The sequence below is a fragment of the Parasteatoda tepidariorum genome, chromosome 1 (assembly GCF_043381705.1).
Source record: "Parasteatoda tepidariorum isolate YZ-2023 chromosome 1, CAS_Ptep_4.0, whole genome shotgun sequence".
Taxonomy (NCBI): Eukaryota; Metazoa; Arthropoda; class Arachnida; order Araneae; family Theridiidae; genus Parasteatoda; species Parasteatoda tepidariorum.
The window spans coordinates 25584407-25603698 of NC_092204.1; the positions used below are offsets into that span (position 1 = coordinate 25584407).

Below are 19292 nucleotides of genomic sequence, written 5' to 3' on the forward strand. Positions count from 1 at the left end.
ACCTGCATTGATATTTTAAAACTAGAAGTTCATAGTAAAAAGATTTCCTGTAAACCTTTAGATCGAAAAACACAAAGCATAAAATGTTGAAAAATATTTTCAAAAGTATCAAAATGCAAACAAATTATTGCAGGATTACTTCCCCATTAATCCTGCAATTTATTGTTTACACTTTGACATTATGAAAAAAAAATTAGCAATAGTAAATTAAAGTCGGTTTTTCTGAACAGAATCGGCTCTTTAGAAGGAACAGTTGAAGTTTCTTTCATCTTATACCCAATTGTGATGATACTTAAGGGTAGTGGTAAAAATAAAAATTAATTAACACTTAAGTCATATAACTGAAACAAAACTGAAAAGCTTATCATATATTAAAATATATTTCATAAAGCTACCTTAGACCATTTTGATCTTGATGCAAACCATCTGACTTTTTATACAGCTCAAAAGCGCTCCCCCTGTTCTCTCGAGCGGAGAGGTCTAGATTGAGTGGAGGTGAGGGAGAAATTTGGGGTCCATTCTTCTGATTGAACATAACATTGCTGTAAGGACGATTAGGATAAGTGCACATGTTTTCTTGACTATAAGAGTGTGCCATGGCAGCATCGGGTGGAATGTCTGCAAGATTATCTTGGAATTGTTTATAAAAAGATGGATCTTTCCTCTTGGGAGGAGGAGGAGGTTTAGAAGGAGATGTGGGATAAGATCTAGAATGATATGGTGAGAGAGGAGTGTGTCCATTTTCTTGAGGGAGGTTGGGTTTGAGAGGAATTTCTGGGGGTCTGCTGGAATCTGCTGTCCAATGTTTACTCTGCAGAAGAGATGGTTTAGGTGGTGGCACAGGTCGTCCATCAGAAAGTCTGAAAAAGCAAATGTTAAAAATAAATCATAAAGAATTAATTTTCGGAAAGCAAAGCGAATAGCAAAAGAATGTGCCCCTTCAAAAGATTAAGTATACACTTAATTATCAAAAAATAGGGTTAAAAAAAGCTATGCAAAAATAATAAAATATCCTACAAATTATTCTTAAAAAATCCTTTAAATTATGCTATATAATCCTTTCTAAAAAATCCCGCAAATTATTCCTCTAAAAATGTAATATAATGAATTTAAAGTAGTAAAGTCATTATAATTCGAACACAACTATAAAATACGTATTTAAAGTGTTTGACTGTTAAAGGCCAGTATACAAAATTTGCAATCGAAATTTAAATCCAGTGCCAGTTTTCACATGCATGCATGTAATTGGGTTCGATAAAAATATTAATTCAAACATTCAAGTTGAATTTAGCTTAATATGGTTGCATAAGCCAGAACACAAATAATTATTTATCTTGAAATTAATCCTTGATTGGGTTTAAGAGGCAAGCAGTCAGGTGTGTCCTTTGATAGAAGTTAAAAAACCTTATGTATACATTTTCTTTCTATACAGCAAAAGTGCAATTTTAATGCATTCAGAGCTTATTGTGTGTGTATATACACACAAGAAAATTCCCTACTTGTGTAATCACTCCATAGGAGTTATAACTTTTTATGCATTTGTAAACATTTGATTGTAAAACCACATGGTTTTTAAAATACAACAATTTAAAGTTACTTATAACTATATTTTTAGGCCATGAAAATTTAGGTCTAATAAACTTTTAATTTCTAAGAAAGAATTCTCACTCCTAGACTATTTATATTTTTTAATTACACTGTATATTTTTATTTATTAGTAGTCATATTTAACTACATAGTTTTATTTGTTGCACTGAAATTATCCCATAATATTACTTGAATAGCAGTGATAAATTATTTTTAGTATAATTAAAAAATAATATCACTACCTTCTGTCTCAATTATAATACACATTTTCAAATTCTAAAACTAAAGCATAATTAATAGAATAATTTCATACCTAGTTTTTGTAGACTTTACTGGGGGTGGTGGAGGGGGTGGTTTAATGTCATGTCTAAAAAAAAGTAATAAAGTTATAAAAATTTATAACAATTATTTATTTAATAAATAAACAAAAAAAAAGAAGAAATACATAAAACATAAATCTCTGAAAGAGGCTGATCCAGTACAGGTGAGAGAGATATTTAATACTTATAAGTAGCAAAAATAAAGTTTTTTAGGGTTTTTGACAAAGATAGTAAATTGCTTAGTTATTTAAAAAAAAATTTTGTAACCCTAATTATTGAATTTTTTTTTCAGTAAAGGTCAAGGAATTATATAGTGTGGCACAGCTAAAACTTCTTTTTCTAAAGTGATATATCCAACATTTTTAACTTTAGATATGGCAAAACTAAAATGTTTTCTCTTTTTTCTGTTCATTTGACATGAGGTAGCTTTTAAAAATTTTTTTTATCTTCATTTCAGGAAAATCCTAAAAATATATTGGCAATCGAAATGTGCTAAAGTGACAGAGAGCTGAACTCTCTATTTATGGCAACACTTTACATGCTTTCACTATTAGAGTGTGGGCAGTCATAGGAGAAGGAAATATGTTAATTTCTGTTTTAATTTTCAAACAGATTTAAATTATTTTTAAGTTAAGAAATTATATGGAAAATTAAACTGCATTAAACATAGCTCTTAAAAAATGCCTTGTAGAAATTTTAGAAAATACTTTTTTGAACTAACTGCAAAAAATATCACGGAAGGAGAAAATATCGTAGTTCATTCCCATACAACTGAGAAGAAGGAAAGGAGGAGGCTATAAACATGGAACTGGTCTTTCCCTTATATGGTGTATTCGAGCATTGAAAATATCAAAAATGGTTATTTTAAAACACTATGTACATATTACTCAGAGCATTCGTACATAACTAAATTTACCACTAGCATAAAGAAAATCTATGGTACCTATTTTTCATTTGTGAAAATTTCACACGATCTAAAGTCATGGACTGATATGGGATGGAAGGATTGGGTTGAATTCTTGGAGAGATAGACTCAAAGTCTCGAACTGAAAACTGAGACGAAGTGTATGGAGGGCTGTTCGGTACTGCAGGAGATTCATCAGGGTATGATGGCCCATTGCTAAAGATCTAAAAGTAAATGAAGTTTAAATGATTAGTAACACTAATCTAAATCAGTGACGTAAGCAGGAATTTTTCACAGCGGTGTCAAAACTAAATATATATAAATGATAGATTTCAGAATTGGGAAAATTTGGCTACTAGTTAGTGGCAAGTTGTAATATTATTAACTGTGGTTTTTTTTTAAAAAACATGTGGACACTTTTCAAAAAATTTCACTTTTTTAACAATTAAAAAAACTGTTGATGTAAGATATTTATTTTGAAACATTTGTCTCCAATCAACTCATAGGTATTTTAAGATAAATAATAATAATAATAAATATGAAACTATTATGAATATTTTATAATATTAAAAAAATTACTTTATTTCACACATGTTTTTAAATGTTTCTTTATTTTTGAAATGAACCTTGTTAATGTTTACTGTATTTTGAGAAATCAGGGGTCTGTCTAGGTTTTTCTGAGAGGTACCTATTTTGTGAAAATTTAGACATAATTTGAGAAAATTAAAAATTATAATAAGAAACTAACACAAAAATGTGGTAAAAATACGGATTTATCGTTTCTTATGGGATAAAAAAATAAAATTTTAAGAAAAAGTATTTTGTGAAACTACCGTTTTTCCTAAATTTGAGTTTGTGAAAGGTACCGCTAAACGGTAGTAAACTTGGCCTGGACAGACCCCTGAAAATGCTTCAAAAAACTGTCTTACATTAATAATACCAACAGTTCTTTAATTTGTTTAAATTTTTTAAACTTATGAAAATGTAGCCACATGCTTTAAAAAGAGACCACTGTTAAAAAAACTGCAACTGGACACTGACCATTAAAAAAATTTCCTAATGGTGTTCTCTACCATTGAGAGCAAATATTTAATCTATTTGATACTTACTCATAACAAATTCAATATCTTATAGCATACCGAATATTAGTACTTAACTAAATTTAAATTAATGAAACTTTTGAGCAAAGATTAAAAGCAGCAGTCACTTACAGTTCTATCTTGAACAGGAGGTAAAATGTCAAAATTTTCCATTGTGTTGATATAATCGTGTGGAACATTCATGTTGACATCAGGAAGATTTGAAGCTGAAAAAGATACATAATTTGATACACAACTTAAAACAATTAAAATATCATTAAAATAAATGCTTTTGAAGCATGTAGGTACATAATGACTTACGGTAGCTATTGGGATCATAGTTAACGCTAGGCTTGCTAGTTCTATCGATTTGAGGAGGTCGAGGATTTAAGCTGCGGGGGCCAGTTTCATACATATCTGTAAGAGAAAAAGCTAAAATTAACTATACAAGAACTTCTATCATGATTTTTTTTTTTTTTAAAATCTAAAATAAAGAGGAAAGTCAGCATTATTACCATTTAGCATTTGCACAAATAGGTAACTCATTTACAAATAAACAACTCATTTTATTTTAATACTCTCACTAAAAAAAAATACATTTGCTGTAAGGAGAAAAATTGTAGTGAAAATACATTTACTATGAGGAGAAAAATGGCAGTAAAAATACATTTGCTGTAAGGAGAAAAATGCTAGTAAAAATACATTTACTGTGAGGAGAAAAATGGTAGTAAAAAAACATTTACTGTGAGGAGAAAAAGGGTAGTTAAAATAAATTTACTGTGAGGAGAAAAATGGTAGTAAAAATACAATTGCTGTAAGGAGAAAAATGGTAGTAAAAATACATTTACAGTGAGGAGAAACATAAGAGTAAAATTATATTTTTTCATAAGAAAAAATATGGAAGTATACTACATTTTCTATGAGGAGAAACATATATTAATGGAAATTCATTTACTGGGAAAAGAAAAATGGAAGTAAAATACATCTTTTATAAGTTTAAACATAGTATAATTATATTTACTGTGAGGTGAAACATAGAAGAAAAATACAATTTTTTTTTAAATAAAAAGTAGACTTTCGGCAGGCTGATTATTATTTTTTTTCTTTGCACTAAAAAAATACTGTCAAAATAGCCAGTTAAAATTAAATAAGAGGTTTTCTAATAACGAAGAAGACTAGTTGGCCGTGTGTAAGGACTATTCACACAAATTACAAATCTAAAGTTAACTTCCCACTTATTTCTGATCAGGTGTTTATGTAATAATGATTATCAATAAAAAGTTAAAATGCAACAATAATTAGAGACACAGAATTTGTTTTTCTAGGGTTGTTATGCCACTTAATTCTGTAAATACTTAGAATTTTATGAAATTTTATCCAAAATTTTTTTTTTAAATAAAAATCTATAAGGAAACAATTAGATAAACAATATGTTATCCAGGGTTGACGTATCCAAATCTATGATTAATTGGGAATTTATGAAATAATATTTTTCTTTGCATCTATATTTTAAGAAAATATTAAGAGACAACAACAATTAGAGACACTCAATTTACTTATATATGTTTGACTCCACACCAACTATAAATCAGGAGTTCATGCAATAATACTTTTGTGCCATGTTCTCTAATAACATGTCATAAGGCAAAAATTTGATACTTGAGAATGTATTTTATATATTCTTTTTGTTGTATTCACATGATTGTAGTCATGTCAATTACACTTTCAGCCATTTTGGACCCTAATGTCATATTTTAACCACTTCCTATTTTAACATGTTTGTCAAGTTAATACTTACTTTTTAATTCATTGCTAATTTGGTTGGCAACTCTCTCACTGGGTGTCAAAGTGGCATAAGGGTCAATTCTTGTTCTTTGTTGTTGGACCCCATAAGTTCCATTGTTGCTATTACTTTTAGAAAGGTGCTGCATGTATTCTTCTTGCTCAACTGGTAGTACTGATAATAAAACAAAAACAGACAATCAACAGTACAACTATGCACATTACTTTAAATAAGTTAAATACAATTACACATACTTAAATACACAATACAATACACATACTTAAATACAAAAAAAATCATAATATTGATTGTAAAAATGTAAAATATATAAAAAGTAAGATCAGTATTTGATAAAATGAATATATTTATGTAATTTAGTAAAAAAAAATTCTAATTAAGTGTTTTTATATATACCAAATAAGTAAAATATAAATTAATCTTTCATTTAACATATCTTTTAAATTTACTCATGTTAAAAAAAATTTTATAAATAATTTTTTTTAATGAAATATATACTTAGTTTAAAAATTTTAGATATAGCTTGAATATTTACAGTTTTTTTGTAGAAAAATAAAATTGGTGAACATTATTGTGAATTACTGATTACAAATATTTGGTACAAAAGCAGTCACTCAACCTCAAATAATGGATAAAAAAAATAATAAAATAATTAAATTCATAAAATTTGTATTAATTCAATAACAGCAGCTATTAATAGACAATTATAAAAATTTATGGCAAAAAATATACATATGTACTATTATTCGAATTAAAATTTATTATTTCTGTAGTATGCCAGTCACGAGACTAGGCTCATTTTGTAACTGCCAGACAGTAAATTATATTTGTATACAAACAAATTATAAATGCACAAATATAAGTTTCAAAAAATGAAATACATTTTAATGATCATATAAATCAAAATGCTTTAAGCAAGTGGCAAGCAAACTAAATGTGTATAATCTGGATTAAAGCATACGAAGAAAAAAAAAATCCTAAATAATATAACCAATATGGAAACAATATTTATGCATAAACAAAATATCACCTCAATGTCCCCCATTTTTTTACCTTTTGCTGGAACTGTAAGCATATCATTGGCATTTTTGAAGACAGACTGAAGTGGTATAGCAGTTTCCTGTTCAAAATAAAACAAAGTTATAAGTTTATAAACAAGTTAAATTGCATTACACCATCTATTCATAGCAATTCAATTAAATAATAAATTATAATTATCAACAAATTTCAATTCAAACAAACAATGAATATAATATTGCAACATTGCTGCATAACCTAAATTACTAATACTGATAATAAATGGCTTTAAAACAGATTTGCATCATTAAAATATTGTATTACATATATCATTGAAATAGAGTACAAAATACTTATAAATTATTAATAATTCCAAGAAGAAAAAAAAAGTTTTTATACTCTGTTGTAAGTTAAAAAAAAAGACCATTGTGGCATAAGTTGCAGAGGATTTAAGTAATCCACTGCGACTGAATATTGTTCCATTTTATTTCATTACCAAATTATAGAAATATGATTTGAAAATAATATAAAAGCTTTTAAAAGTTAAACACGTCAGATAGAAATTTAACTTGTGCTATCTTTTAGGATATATAGCACAGAATTATTAGAAAAAGTTATAGTTTCATAGTTCTATTGTAATCCTAAACTTGGCGACATATTTCAATAAATAAGGACAATATTAATTCTTGAAAACGAAACAATTCTATGACCTTGCAAGAACATTGGATTTGATTGAACTACTAAAAATGGCACTTTTTATGCTGACATGCCCTTAAGAAATCTAATGTGAGATGAATTCTTACTCTTGTTTCACTGAAAATCGTCTGAAAGAAACAATATTTATTATTCTTTCATTAGTTTGTTTAAATGTAAACAAAAGACCTATGTCGGTTACAATTTTTTGCTGTAATTTTTACTAATTCTTATTACTTGCTAGGTGATTTTTTACTAAGTTTTGTTTTCTCATTTCATACTATTCAATAAAGCAAGCAAAAAGAAGGCTCTGCAAAGTGGTTTCAAAAGTTAACGATGTTGACATTTGTCCACGCTGGGAGCTTGACATCCATTTGTCGTGCAATCAGATGCAAACAGACTGTTTATACAGGGATAATGTTTTTGTTTATTTTAAAAAAAACTTGCAACAGAGTGTAGAATATGTAGAGTATAGAAAATTTAATAAAAGATTAGTTTCAAGTTTAATATCAAAACAAAAAGAAATATTTAACAAAAAGAAATATTCAGATCAAGAGAACAAAACATTTTGAAATAACATTTCTATGGTTAAATTTTTCATAAAAAAAGGCACTTTCATATGAGATGTTAGTCAATTGTTACATTAGTTATTTTGAAACAAAAAAAAAAGAAATTGAAAGGAAAATATAAATGTCACTTACCCTTCTAAAGATGTAGAACGGGTAGAGAAGCTACCAAGGAAAGGAAAGGAAAGAAAAGTAAGAATAAAGGTACCATCACCAGAGAATTAATAAATTAATATTCTAAGTTAGTCCAAGAAAAGTTAATTATATGAAATAAATATATATAGATACATCATTATTAGAGGATGTTAAAAAAATTTTTCTAGAAATATTAAAAGAACTTTTTGAAAAGACATTCCGGCAATCCATGGATCATGAAGTGTTTTGCCACACACAGATATTTTTTTATCCTGAAACCACTCTTAAACTTCCCACTCGATTGCAGAAATAAAATTCCTTGACTTACCCAAGTTTTGCAGGAAAATTTCGACCAACTTCCAGATTACAATTTCGTTATGCACACCAATATTTCATTAAAAAAATTGTCTTTCATTAAATGAACAAAATATGTTTACTGTTATTTGCTGTGAAAAAAAATTCAAAGTGAAGGTTTAAAAAATAAATTTTACTATATAAATTACTATATGTAAACCTGTTTCTGTACCAGTTGGAAAAATAGAAAATAATCAGTAAATAGGTAGCGTTCAACATCACAAGATCATACACAAAACAGAAAGGCATGTAACAACCCAACTAATTAAACTAAAACATATCCATTTTTTAATTATTATTTACGGCCTTTTCCTGTTTTTGTTACGTTTTTAGATTAAGAGTGCATTTTATAATCTTCATGATCATGGGGAGTGATAATTACTGAGTGTAAAAAATTGGCTCTACTCTTTTACTATGGCCTTGAAAATTACTGAACTTACTAAATAATATAATTTACATTAGGCAAGTGGGCTTTACAGTAAGCTATGCCAAATTCATAAGAATTTGATTTGTCAACTCCAAAGGATTTGATTAAATTTTTTTCCTTCAAAAAGTAAGATAGCTAAATAAATCTGGTTTTGAAGTTTAATCAATAACAAAAAAAAAATAATTAATGAAATATATAAATGAAAAATTTATAATTGTATATTATTTGAAGAGAAAAGCATGCATTTGTTTCTGAAGCTGCAAAATTGTCTTCAATTTTAATTTAACAGCTGCAACATCAAAAGTAATTTTCTCACAAATAAATGAAATAAAAAATAAACAGTTATTTCATATTATATAACATTAAGATGTCTTTATGAAGCAAGTATCTGTTCATACTTTCCGATAGTCAAGAAAATTAAATCGATTTTTTAAGCTAAAATCAGAAAAACATCTCTAGATCTTTTAATTGCTTACTTGATGGTGATGACTACTTCTTCCCAGTGTATATGAAGGATATCGATTGTATGATTTAGCATCAGCTAATTCCTCTGCTGCAGTTATGCTTGGGTCGCTGGATGATTTCACCAACCTCCGATCTTTTTGTTCATTCGGCTCCCTGAAGCTGGATGTGCGTGCTTCCATCGAGATATCTAAATCACTTTCAGGTGACGAGGCATAGCTCAAACGGGAAGTCATCGGAAATAAGAAATCATCAGTAATTGCTTCATCAGGCTGTAAATATTAATATTATAACAATTTATGTTATGTGCTTCATGAATTTGCATATACAATGTACAAAATCCGTATATACCCGATAACAGAATTCATAAAGTAAAACTGCAGCAACAACACAACAACAACTATCTTTATAAATCTGAAATTGAGTTTGACCCTAACACAGGCAAAGATCATTATTATAAGTATTCAGCTTAATTAAACTTAGAAAAATTAGTAAAGATATTAAAAATTTATATACAAAAAACTGTTGGGTAAACTTGTTTTAAATGAACAGAGGCAATAAAAAATTGAAATAAATCCTTACACAGTAGAAAACTAATAAACTTTCAGAAAAAATTTATTGGTTAGTTTCTGTTCTTTGCAGTGTTCTCTCTACTCAGTTTTATAATTTTGATTAGAAGCATGTTAAGGGCTGTTTTAGAAAAGTGTCTCAGCAATTTTTTATTTATTGTTTTCATTATTAGAGATTTAAAAAAATAATTTGCCTGTCCAGTGTAATCCGCAGTGCCTGCTGTTCTACAGGAGAATTTCTGCTACTGGGCATGTATACATCACCCATATAAACATCATCCGCACATACAATATCATAGCAATTCATGCAAATACTGTATATCATGAATCATACTGTGTACACAATATATGATATTTAATGATAATAAATCCCGAATCACTGTGCATAATAATTTATATCAATATATCATGATTCAGACTGTATAATATTGTAACAACTTGAGAAAGTATATTATGAATCTGTATATACATCATGGCAATTCATGGTAACGCATTATTAATCATACTGTGTACACAATATCATTATAATTTACACTAATACATCATGATTCATATTGTATAACACTGCAATAATTTATGTTAGTATATTATGAATCATACTATATCAACAATAAAAAAATTATTACTAATACATCATGAATCATATTGTTAATACAACATAACGTCAATTCATGTTAGTGTATCATGAACCATGCTGTATATGCAATTTCATAATGATTAATGATGCTACATCATGAATCATACTGTTTATACGATATTATAACAATGGACAACTAGTCAAATTTTCCTATTGTGATGGAACTAAATTAACTGTTAACTTTGCTTAAAGCCAAAATATAAATATTTTCCTCATAAAAGTCACTTCTTTACTCAGAATAAAAACAAAAACCAGTTCTGAAGCAAAGGAAGTGGTTTTTTCTTTCCTAATAAATACATAAAGCAAAGCTTGTTACTTAATAGAACTGGTTGAACAACTTTTGTTGCTTAAAAGATTGCTTTACTTATGAGGCAATCATAAACATCAAACCAAAACAGTTAAGATGATCTGCCTCATTCGCATTTATGTAGGTATAACATGAATCATAATATATGAACAATATCATAATCAACGATATATATTATGAATCATACTATACAATAATATTACATTTCATTTAATTATTATCAGAAACCCTTCTATAAATAGTGCATAATAAATAGATTGCTATAAAAGTTCATGAAATGTATCACAAATTGCACTATATACACAATATCATAAGAATTCATGTAAATATATCAAGAATCTTCCAATGACGTCTAATTTAATTATTAGTTAATTTTCATTATGTAGTACAGTTATATATTTAGTATTGTTTGGTTAAGGTGATACCAATCTTAATATATACTACCCTACAATAATGGAAGAAACACTCACAGTTTTTAAATTTCTCAAGAAATACTAAAAGGATTATTTTATAACTTTAGAGGTGTTTAGGTCATGTGATTTCTCATATTTATCATAAAAATTTAAAGCTTTTGGAGATTTGAGAGATCAGTAATAAATCATGAACAAAAACAAAAAACTTTTTAAATTTTCAAGATATCATATCTTTTCATATGCTACTAAATATAATTTAATACAAAATTATTAAAAAAAAATTTTTTTTTTACTTTTTCCCAGGGTTGGCAGGTTTTTGACATGTGACAGTTTTTGACAGTTTAAACCATGGTTTAAACCGTCACGTCAAAAACCTCACTGTCAAAAATGTCGAAAATGTCAAAAACCTATATTCATATGTGAAATTTAATTAATACATAAAATTTATATATTTTTTANAACCAAACAGGCCGCTTTTCTTTTGCTCTTGTCTTCAGCAGTCAATTCGTGAGGCACCCAGCGGTTAAACTTAAATGTTAGATTTATGCGTTTGAGGGCATTTACTATTGTTTTTTGGTAAACGTCAAGCTCTAATGCAATGGTTCGTGTTGAAACATTTCTCTCTTGATCAATAATTTGCTTCAATTGGTCACAATCAACCTCAATAGGGCGGCCAGAGTGTGGTTCATCTTCAATGTTGAAATTCCCATTATTAAACTTTCGAAACCAAACTTTTACTGTATCATAAGAAACAGTATTGAAACCTAAACTTTCACACATTTTCTTGTGGCATTCAGTTACACTGAGTTTATTTCGGAACTCATAGTACATAATCGTTCTGATCTGCTTACGTGATAGCTCCATTTCAAACACTTTTCTGGTGCACAAGATGATAAAGTTTTGACAAACAAATTACATACTTGTGTAGTTCCAAATTTCAGCTTTAAAATGCAAAAGCCTGTTTCAGAAAAGGGTAACTACCAAGGGAACGGCTGCTGCTGACACAGAGGTATCTTGCCTTGGCGGAAAACTTTTTACTCAACCCGATATCATAAGAATTAATGTAAATATATCAAGAATCTTCCAATGTCTAATTTAATTATTTGTTAATTTTCATGATGTAGTACAGTTATACATTTAGTATTGTTCAGTTAAGGTGATACCAATCTTAATATATACTACCCTACAATAGTGGAAGAAACACTCACAGTTTCTAAATTTCTCAAGAAATACTAAAAGGATTATTTTATAACTTTAGAGGTGTTTAGGTCATATGATTTCTTATATTTGTAATTAAAATTTAAAGCTTTTGGAGATTTGAGAGACTAGCAATAAATTATGAACAAAAACAAAAAACTTTTTAAATTTTCAAGATAATCAAAAGCAGATCATTTTCATATGCTACTAAATATAATTCAATAAAAAATTATTAAAATTTGTTTCTTAATTTTTTTCCACTCCTCATTAGTTTGAAAGAACTACTTTCAATGCTTACATCTGGTGCAATTTTCAACAAATTTCTTTCAAATTTCAAAATAATAATTTCGCTAAATTGCTCTAAAATTTTGTCCTAAAAATTGCTCTAAGAATTGAAAAATTGCTCTAAGAATTTTGTCCAATTTTATTGAATAGATTTAAAGTTACAGCAGAAAAATTTAAGACAAAAAAAATGTAAATGTTTTTTAAAAGTGTCCATATTTCCATAAATATTTAAGCAAAGTTTTAGAAATTATATGCAATAATTGCAAATAACAGTCAAAGTGATCAACACCAATCACAAGCTTATTGCCATATTTTCTGCCATAAAATGTTCAAAAATACATGTTTTGGTTTGCAATTGTGGGTCCTTCAAACCTCTGAAAGAAATATGAGAAATCACACAACATCATTTAGTTATAAAATAATCCTCTAAATTTTTCTTGAGAAATTTAACAAAAAAGGCCAAAAACTGAAAGTGTCTTTTCCATTACTGTAGGGTAGTGTATAATTACATATTAAATCTATAACTTAAATTAAATGAGAATATTTTATAATAATATACAGTATGCAAGAAATAAATGAAAATTAATCATACTTTAGCTTCAGACACCCATAATGGTTGTTTTTGTTGTCTATCAATTGTTTCTTGCAATTTCTTATACCAAGAATCTCCAGTAGAAAGGGAAATGGAAGCTATGATAAAATTGAAAAGAAAACAGTTATATAACATTAATAGAACAAAATATATTTTAAATTAGGTTAATATTAGTCAGCCCCTAAAACTGACAATACCTTGGACTTTAAATCTCAGTTAATTATTATTATTATTTATTTATTTATTTTTTTGTATAAAAATAATACCATTTTACCTACATTGTAAGGTACATTGAATTTTGAGTTAATAATTTTAAATATCATTCACTTTTTTTGAAAAGTATGTTCTTAATTTTAAGCTTTAATTTATAGATAAACTAAGATTTCTATAAACTATATAAAAATCTTATTTTTCGTATGAAGACACTTATGTCCCAAAACTTTATTTCATTAAATATTTTTAGATAAAACACAGCTTTTAAATTTTTAATACCAATTCCTTACAGAGAAAATGGAATTGGGTACTTGCAATTTAAGAAGAAGATTACTGATACCCACACATGTGACCTATGACGTCAGCGCAAGCTGACCCTTAACAAGCAAAATTACATGTTGAAGTTGAGCTAAGTTTCGTCACCTAAGTCAGAAAGTTAATTAAATACAATGCTGTATTGCTCATCAGATTTGATGAAACATAATTCTTTGTTGTCTACTTCAATTTAACTTAAAAACTTAAATTTATTATTTGTTTATGTATTTTATCGTAGCCGTTAAATTGTTTTGTGTACCTGACAACTTCGATGCATAATTAGTTTGCTTATGCTCTACATGGCTTTGTACCCGTTTTTGTGTTAAGTTAAAAATATATAGTAAAAGAATTGAAATCTTAGAGAAAAAATCTTTGTGTAAGAATATAGAATGTGTCACTTCAGAGAATTGATGCTTGACAGGCTTGGCTTAATCGATATAAAATGGAAAGAACAGTTGCTAACGTAAACAAATACCAAGTTTTGACAATCAATCAGGATCGAGATACCCACACTACCTCACTTGCAGGTATCCCATAGATGATTTACATGCATTTCTTATAACAAAATAAAACTGTAATTCTAAATATTATTTTAATAATATGTAGAATCATAAGAGAAATGTTTTAATGTGGGAAGCATGAGTGCCAACAAACAGAATTATTCTTACCACACACATTTCAATTAAACAATTTTAAAAAATTGTTTTGCATCAAAAAACAATCATGAGGATTGGAAAGCGGCAGCAAGCAAGGAGTTTGGCCCCTAGTGCTAATATAATTACACCATGTTGTTTAAAGTTACTTAATATAAATGATTTATTAACCTCAGAGCTGGTAAAAAGAAACATAAAATTTAAAATTTTTTCTCCATATATTGTCCATTTAACCTATGCATGAAAATTAGTTGAATAGAAAGCAGGTTATTTTTGTGCCTATTTTGTTATGATCAAAAAAGATAGTAAAAGTAGTATCTAAAACTAAACATTAATATTTTTTTTAATATATTACAGTTGCAAATAGCTCTTTATCTTATTAGGTATCAATAAATAATATATATAAAAAACAAAAGGTATGATATTTTAGATTTTAGTCTTTTGAATTAAGTTTGAGATCTCTCTGGTTCCAACCTATTCCAAAATTTTTGGCTATAGATTCAGTATAAAATATAAAAATTTTGTTAATTTTAAATTTGAAACTCTAACTGAGCACTTAAAACAGGAAGTGAATCTTTGGATACTTCAATAAAGAAAGAGTTAAAGCATATAGTAAGCCCCTTTGGTTTCAGTTCCTGAGTTTCAGTCAATAGTATTATTAGTGCAAGTACTTCACGAACTAACTGAAACAGTCTGTTTTCCAAGCCCAGAATATATATATATCAGAGAGAGAGAGAGAGAGAGAAGTATTAGAATAATGCACAGGGAATAAAGTAAACATCCTAAAATAATAAGCAGGAGAATAACAACCTAATAAAATTTAAGTGAAAGGGAAATAAAAAACTAACCTGTAAATATGTGTGACCATAATTTTTCTAATTTGCAGGCGTGCTCATAAAGCTTTCTTGAACTCTTGTAACTAGATTTTGCCCATTTGTTCCTGAGTTCTTTAATTATGTGCTTATTCTCAGCATGCATGAAAACTACAACGGGATAGAACTGTGCATAGTTAAGACGATCCACTGCACTTGGCGTGATGTCTAAAATGGCATGTTTTCCCTAAAACAGACAGTCCATCTTAAGTAAATCAACAGAATAGATAGTTAATACAACATTAACAATACATTAAAGTGAACTGCACTTCTAATTAGTTTGCTAAAAGATGCTATAACATAATACATATTTTATTCTTACATACAAAGTTAACCTATACACATCTTGATTCATATTTCACGCATAGGATTTGAGTTTTACTCCTTAAAAACTTTACCAGGAGTGAAAATACTCTTTGTAACATTTTTGTTAAAAATGTTACTTCCTTTACTGTTGTGAAATGAAGATAATTTCTCTAAAACTCAGTCTATGGGTGTAGAGAAAGTGGCTATGTCTTTTTTCATGAATATTGGAAATGTATAGCTATTGCTCTTAAACAGTGAATAATTCTAGCTGATTTTGAAAGATGTTTTTCAACTCAAGATAGAATAAAATCCAAAAAAAAAAAAAGCTTTGGTTTAATTGGATGACCTTTCCAGATTGTTTTGTGTTTTGAACATGTAGTTAAATGATAGAAACAACAACAACAAAAAAAGAATACAAAAAATTTACCCTTCATACTTCTTAATTTTTTTTTCTTTTCTTAGAAAACTTAAACCAATTAACTCATTATGATTGAAAGAAAATATGGGATATTTTTTGGTTAAATCTTCAAGCAATTTTACTGTGCTTACTTCATTTTATTTACCCATCAGTTATAATGTAATGTGTTAAAATGGTATCAATTAATAAACATAATCACTGTTTTGAAATATACCCCTCTATTTTATTACTCATAAATAAATAGAAGCATGAAATTGCTTTCTTAAATTTTCTGCTCTAGATAGATAACACTGATTACACACATATTTGTTTAATCAGAAAACTTATTATTGAAATGCTGAAATGAAATACATACCTTATCAATGACATCTCTAATGGCACTCAAGCGAATGATCCCAGGAGATTTAAGGTTACTTTGCTCATCTTCTAACTGATTGTCAGATTCTGAAATAAAAAATATATAAACAACTATTATATGCTGAAAAACTATGTATAAGTTGTGGAAGTAAGTGTGTATAACAAAAAAGTTTGTATAATTGAATATTAAAAATTTTTCTTTATAACTCATATATTTTGCTATTTTGATAATACATGACCCATAAAAAGAATAAATTGAATATCAGTTAAATATATGAAAGTCTTCCTTAGTAAAAAAATAACTCATATGCATCAAAAAATCTTTAAAATCAATATATATTTGAGAAGAAAAAAAACTCACTAACTTTAATTATAACTCATTTTTAAAGATTTCTTTTCTCTTTTTTTTATGCTAAAGTTAAAGACAATTTTCTTACTTATCCCATTTGCTTACAAATGTTTTTTTTTCATTAACAAAAAAAAAAAAAAAAAAAGTTGTACATAGATAATTTACAAAATTAAAACTAATTGTGGTGGTAATAAATAAGTGAAACTATTATTATTCTTAATCAAAATGAAAATTTTATATCTATTAAAGACAGTATGACCCCTGATATTGTAAAAAAAACAAAGAGCATTATACAAAATTGAGCTAGCAAAACATACTGTACATAACTAAGAATCTTAAACAAAAAATCTAAAAATATCCAAGATAGAAATATAATGAAATATAATTTGTTTCAGTCTATCTATCATATTTATCTGGTTATATTTTCTGAAAAAATAAAAAAGAATGCTAGACAGAGAATAAAAATGCAATTATACATACGAGGGGATGCATAGCATCCAGGGTAGTCTTTTAGAAGCCGCTCCTTCACAACATCAGTTATTGGACCAAAAAGAACTACAGGTCTGATAAAGCCAGCTAAAAAAATCATGGATTGAATTATTTATTAATTATAAAATTATGGATTGAAATTATTTTAATTAAAAAACAAATATATAGGATGAACAAAATGAAAAAGTAAATAAAATAAACTAATGTGTATTCATTTTTTAAAAAAAATCTAATTTTAAAATTTTGGTAATTATTATTAAGGTCAGGAAAAAAAAGAGGAATTAAAATCATTATATAACGATTCACTTGTCTAGGAGGACTGGAATGCTTTTTGTTATAAATTGCTTTAAGTTTTATTGTCAAACAAACTAATTATAGATAATTTACACCCCTTTTTGCTTTTATTGACTCCAATAATGATTAGTCAGAATCAGTACTGAAAGACCACAATGCAACATATAAAGTAGGAAAATGAAATTTCTAATTGCCAGCTTGCGTGTGGGAACCAAATGTTTTTGATGCCTTTGGGTTTGGCATTCCAAAGAAGAAAATTTTGTAGTTAGGGATAAGAGATAAAGAAACTCTCCAAGTATTTAAACCAGAATCTCTTCGACGAGAAAGTAGACGTTGTGTAGACAGAGAAGGCGAAATTCAAGGTTACGTTCGTGTCACTAAAATTAGCTCATAAGTTTAATGGTAAAGAATGTTCAGTTGGATTTTAAATTTGCTCCAGATAAGATTTTTATGCTGCTCAACCAGTGATCACAATTTATGTGAGAGACACGTCAGCTGTCACAATAGACAGTTCACAGAAATTCTTTCAAAACTGGGATATTTGATGATAGATTAAGAATTTCTATTCATTGACCCTCCTCCTCAACATTGTTTGATGTTAAGCATAAAATTGTCATATATTTTTGTGGCAAAAGTAACGGTATAATAATATAACATGCTAATCATATGGACAGTTCTTTGTATCGAAAATTATAGGCATTTCTAATGTTTTAAATTTTAATACTGTTTGTATTTTAATGATATATGTGAATAACATTAGAACCATTGAAACTTTTTTTTAGCTATTATCAGTGTTTATAACACAATAAATGTGTTTTTCATTTTCTAAATTTTCGTTAATTTAGGTCAACAAAAAGTTCCTTATATTACAGTTGTGAATATTTTGAAAACAGCTTATATTTTTCATGAAAACAGAGGCGAGCAAAAATTTTAATCTGGGTAGTGCTTTAGAACTGAAATTTTACACCCTGACTTTAAAGTGCAATTTTTGTTTTTGTTTTTACAGGGTTCCAAAAATATATAAATTAATAGAACAGCTTGTATTACCATCATGCAAAAACATGCAGGATGTTCTTCATAAAACATCCCACATAAAAAATATTTGATTAAATTGATGAAAATTGATTGAATAAATTGATTAAAATTATAATGAACAAAAATAATACTTACGTTGTTTCAATACAACTCTTTCATAGGGAGGAAATCTTGTAACTGAGTCAGCTATAACAAAAATATAAAATAAGATTTAAATAATTGAAAAAAATAACAATATCGGTTTATGTTTTAATACTTGTTAAAAGACAGCTTGTAGGCACATTTCATGAAAATAAAAACAAATATTTTATTTTGGTTCAAATTGTTTTTAATATTTACACTTGAAATCCCAAACTCAGTTTACAACATTATAAAATTGAAGAAAAAAAAAACTTTTTTTAACCATATCACACTAGTATGGAGAAAATAATTCATAACAATGTGAAAATAATTTTAATTTTCTCCTACTTTGAACTTTTTTGCAAAATGAACTTCTTTTGCATAACTATGAATAGAATTGGAATAAAATTGTAGACATAATATTCATACAAGAAAAATTTGTGCTTGATTTGTTTCTGAATAACAGCTAATAAACATTGAATTAAAATAAAATTAACACACATATTTTATTCCAGTTATATTAGAC

General features: G+C 27.4%; 1 protein-coding gene across 6 annotated transcripts in view; it reads right to left on the minus strand.

The window, feature by feature from the left end:
* The window catches only part of LOC107455203 (tight junction protein ZO-1), a 327629-nt gene that overhangs the window by 3980 nt on the left and 304357 nt on the right, over nt 1-19292 (minus strand). For 4 of the 6 annotated variants that reach the window (XM_071177697.1, XM_071177706.1, XM_071177722.1 and 1 more), the window contains 14 exons: nt 18782-18832; nt 17309-17404; nt 16478-16566; nt 15375-15585; nt 13346-13443; nt 9360-9617; nt 8103-8132; nt 6745-6811; nt 5689-5847; nt 4212-4307; nt 4023-4117; nt 2851-3035; nt 1901-1954; nt 396-860 (listed from right to left, as the gene is read on the minus strand). In XM_071177697.1, coding sequence (XP_071033798.1) covers nt 396-860; nt 1901-1954; nt 2851-3035; nt 4023-4117; nt 4212-4307; nt 5689-5847; nt 6745-6811; nt 8103-8132; nt 9360-9617; nt 13346-13443; nt 15375-15585; nt 16478-16566; nt 17309-17404; nt 18782-18832 — 1954 coding nt within the window. The remainder of the gene's footprint in view (nt 1-395; nt 861-1900; nt 1955-2850; nt 3036-4022; nt 4118-4211; nt 4308-5688; nt 5848-6744; nt 6812-8102; nt 8133-9359; nt 9618-13345; nt 13444-15374; nt 15586-16477; nt 16567-17308; nt 17405-18781; nt 18833-19292) is intronic. The other 2 variants (XM_071177703.1, XM_071177713.1) reach the window with 1 other exon arrangement.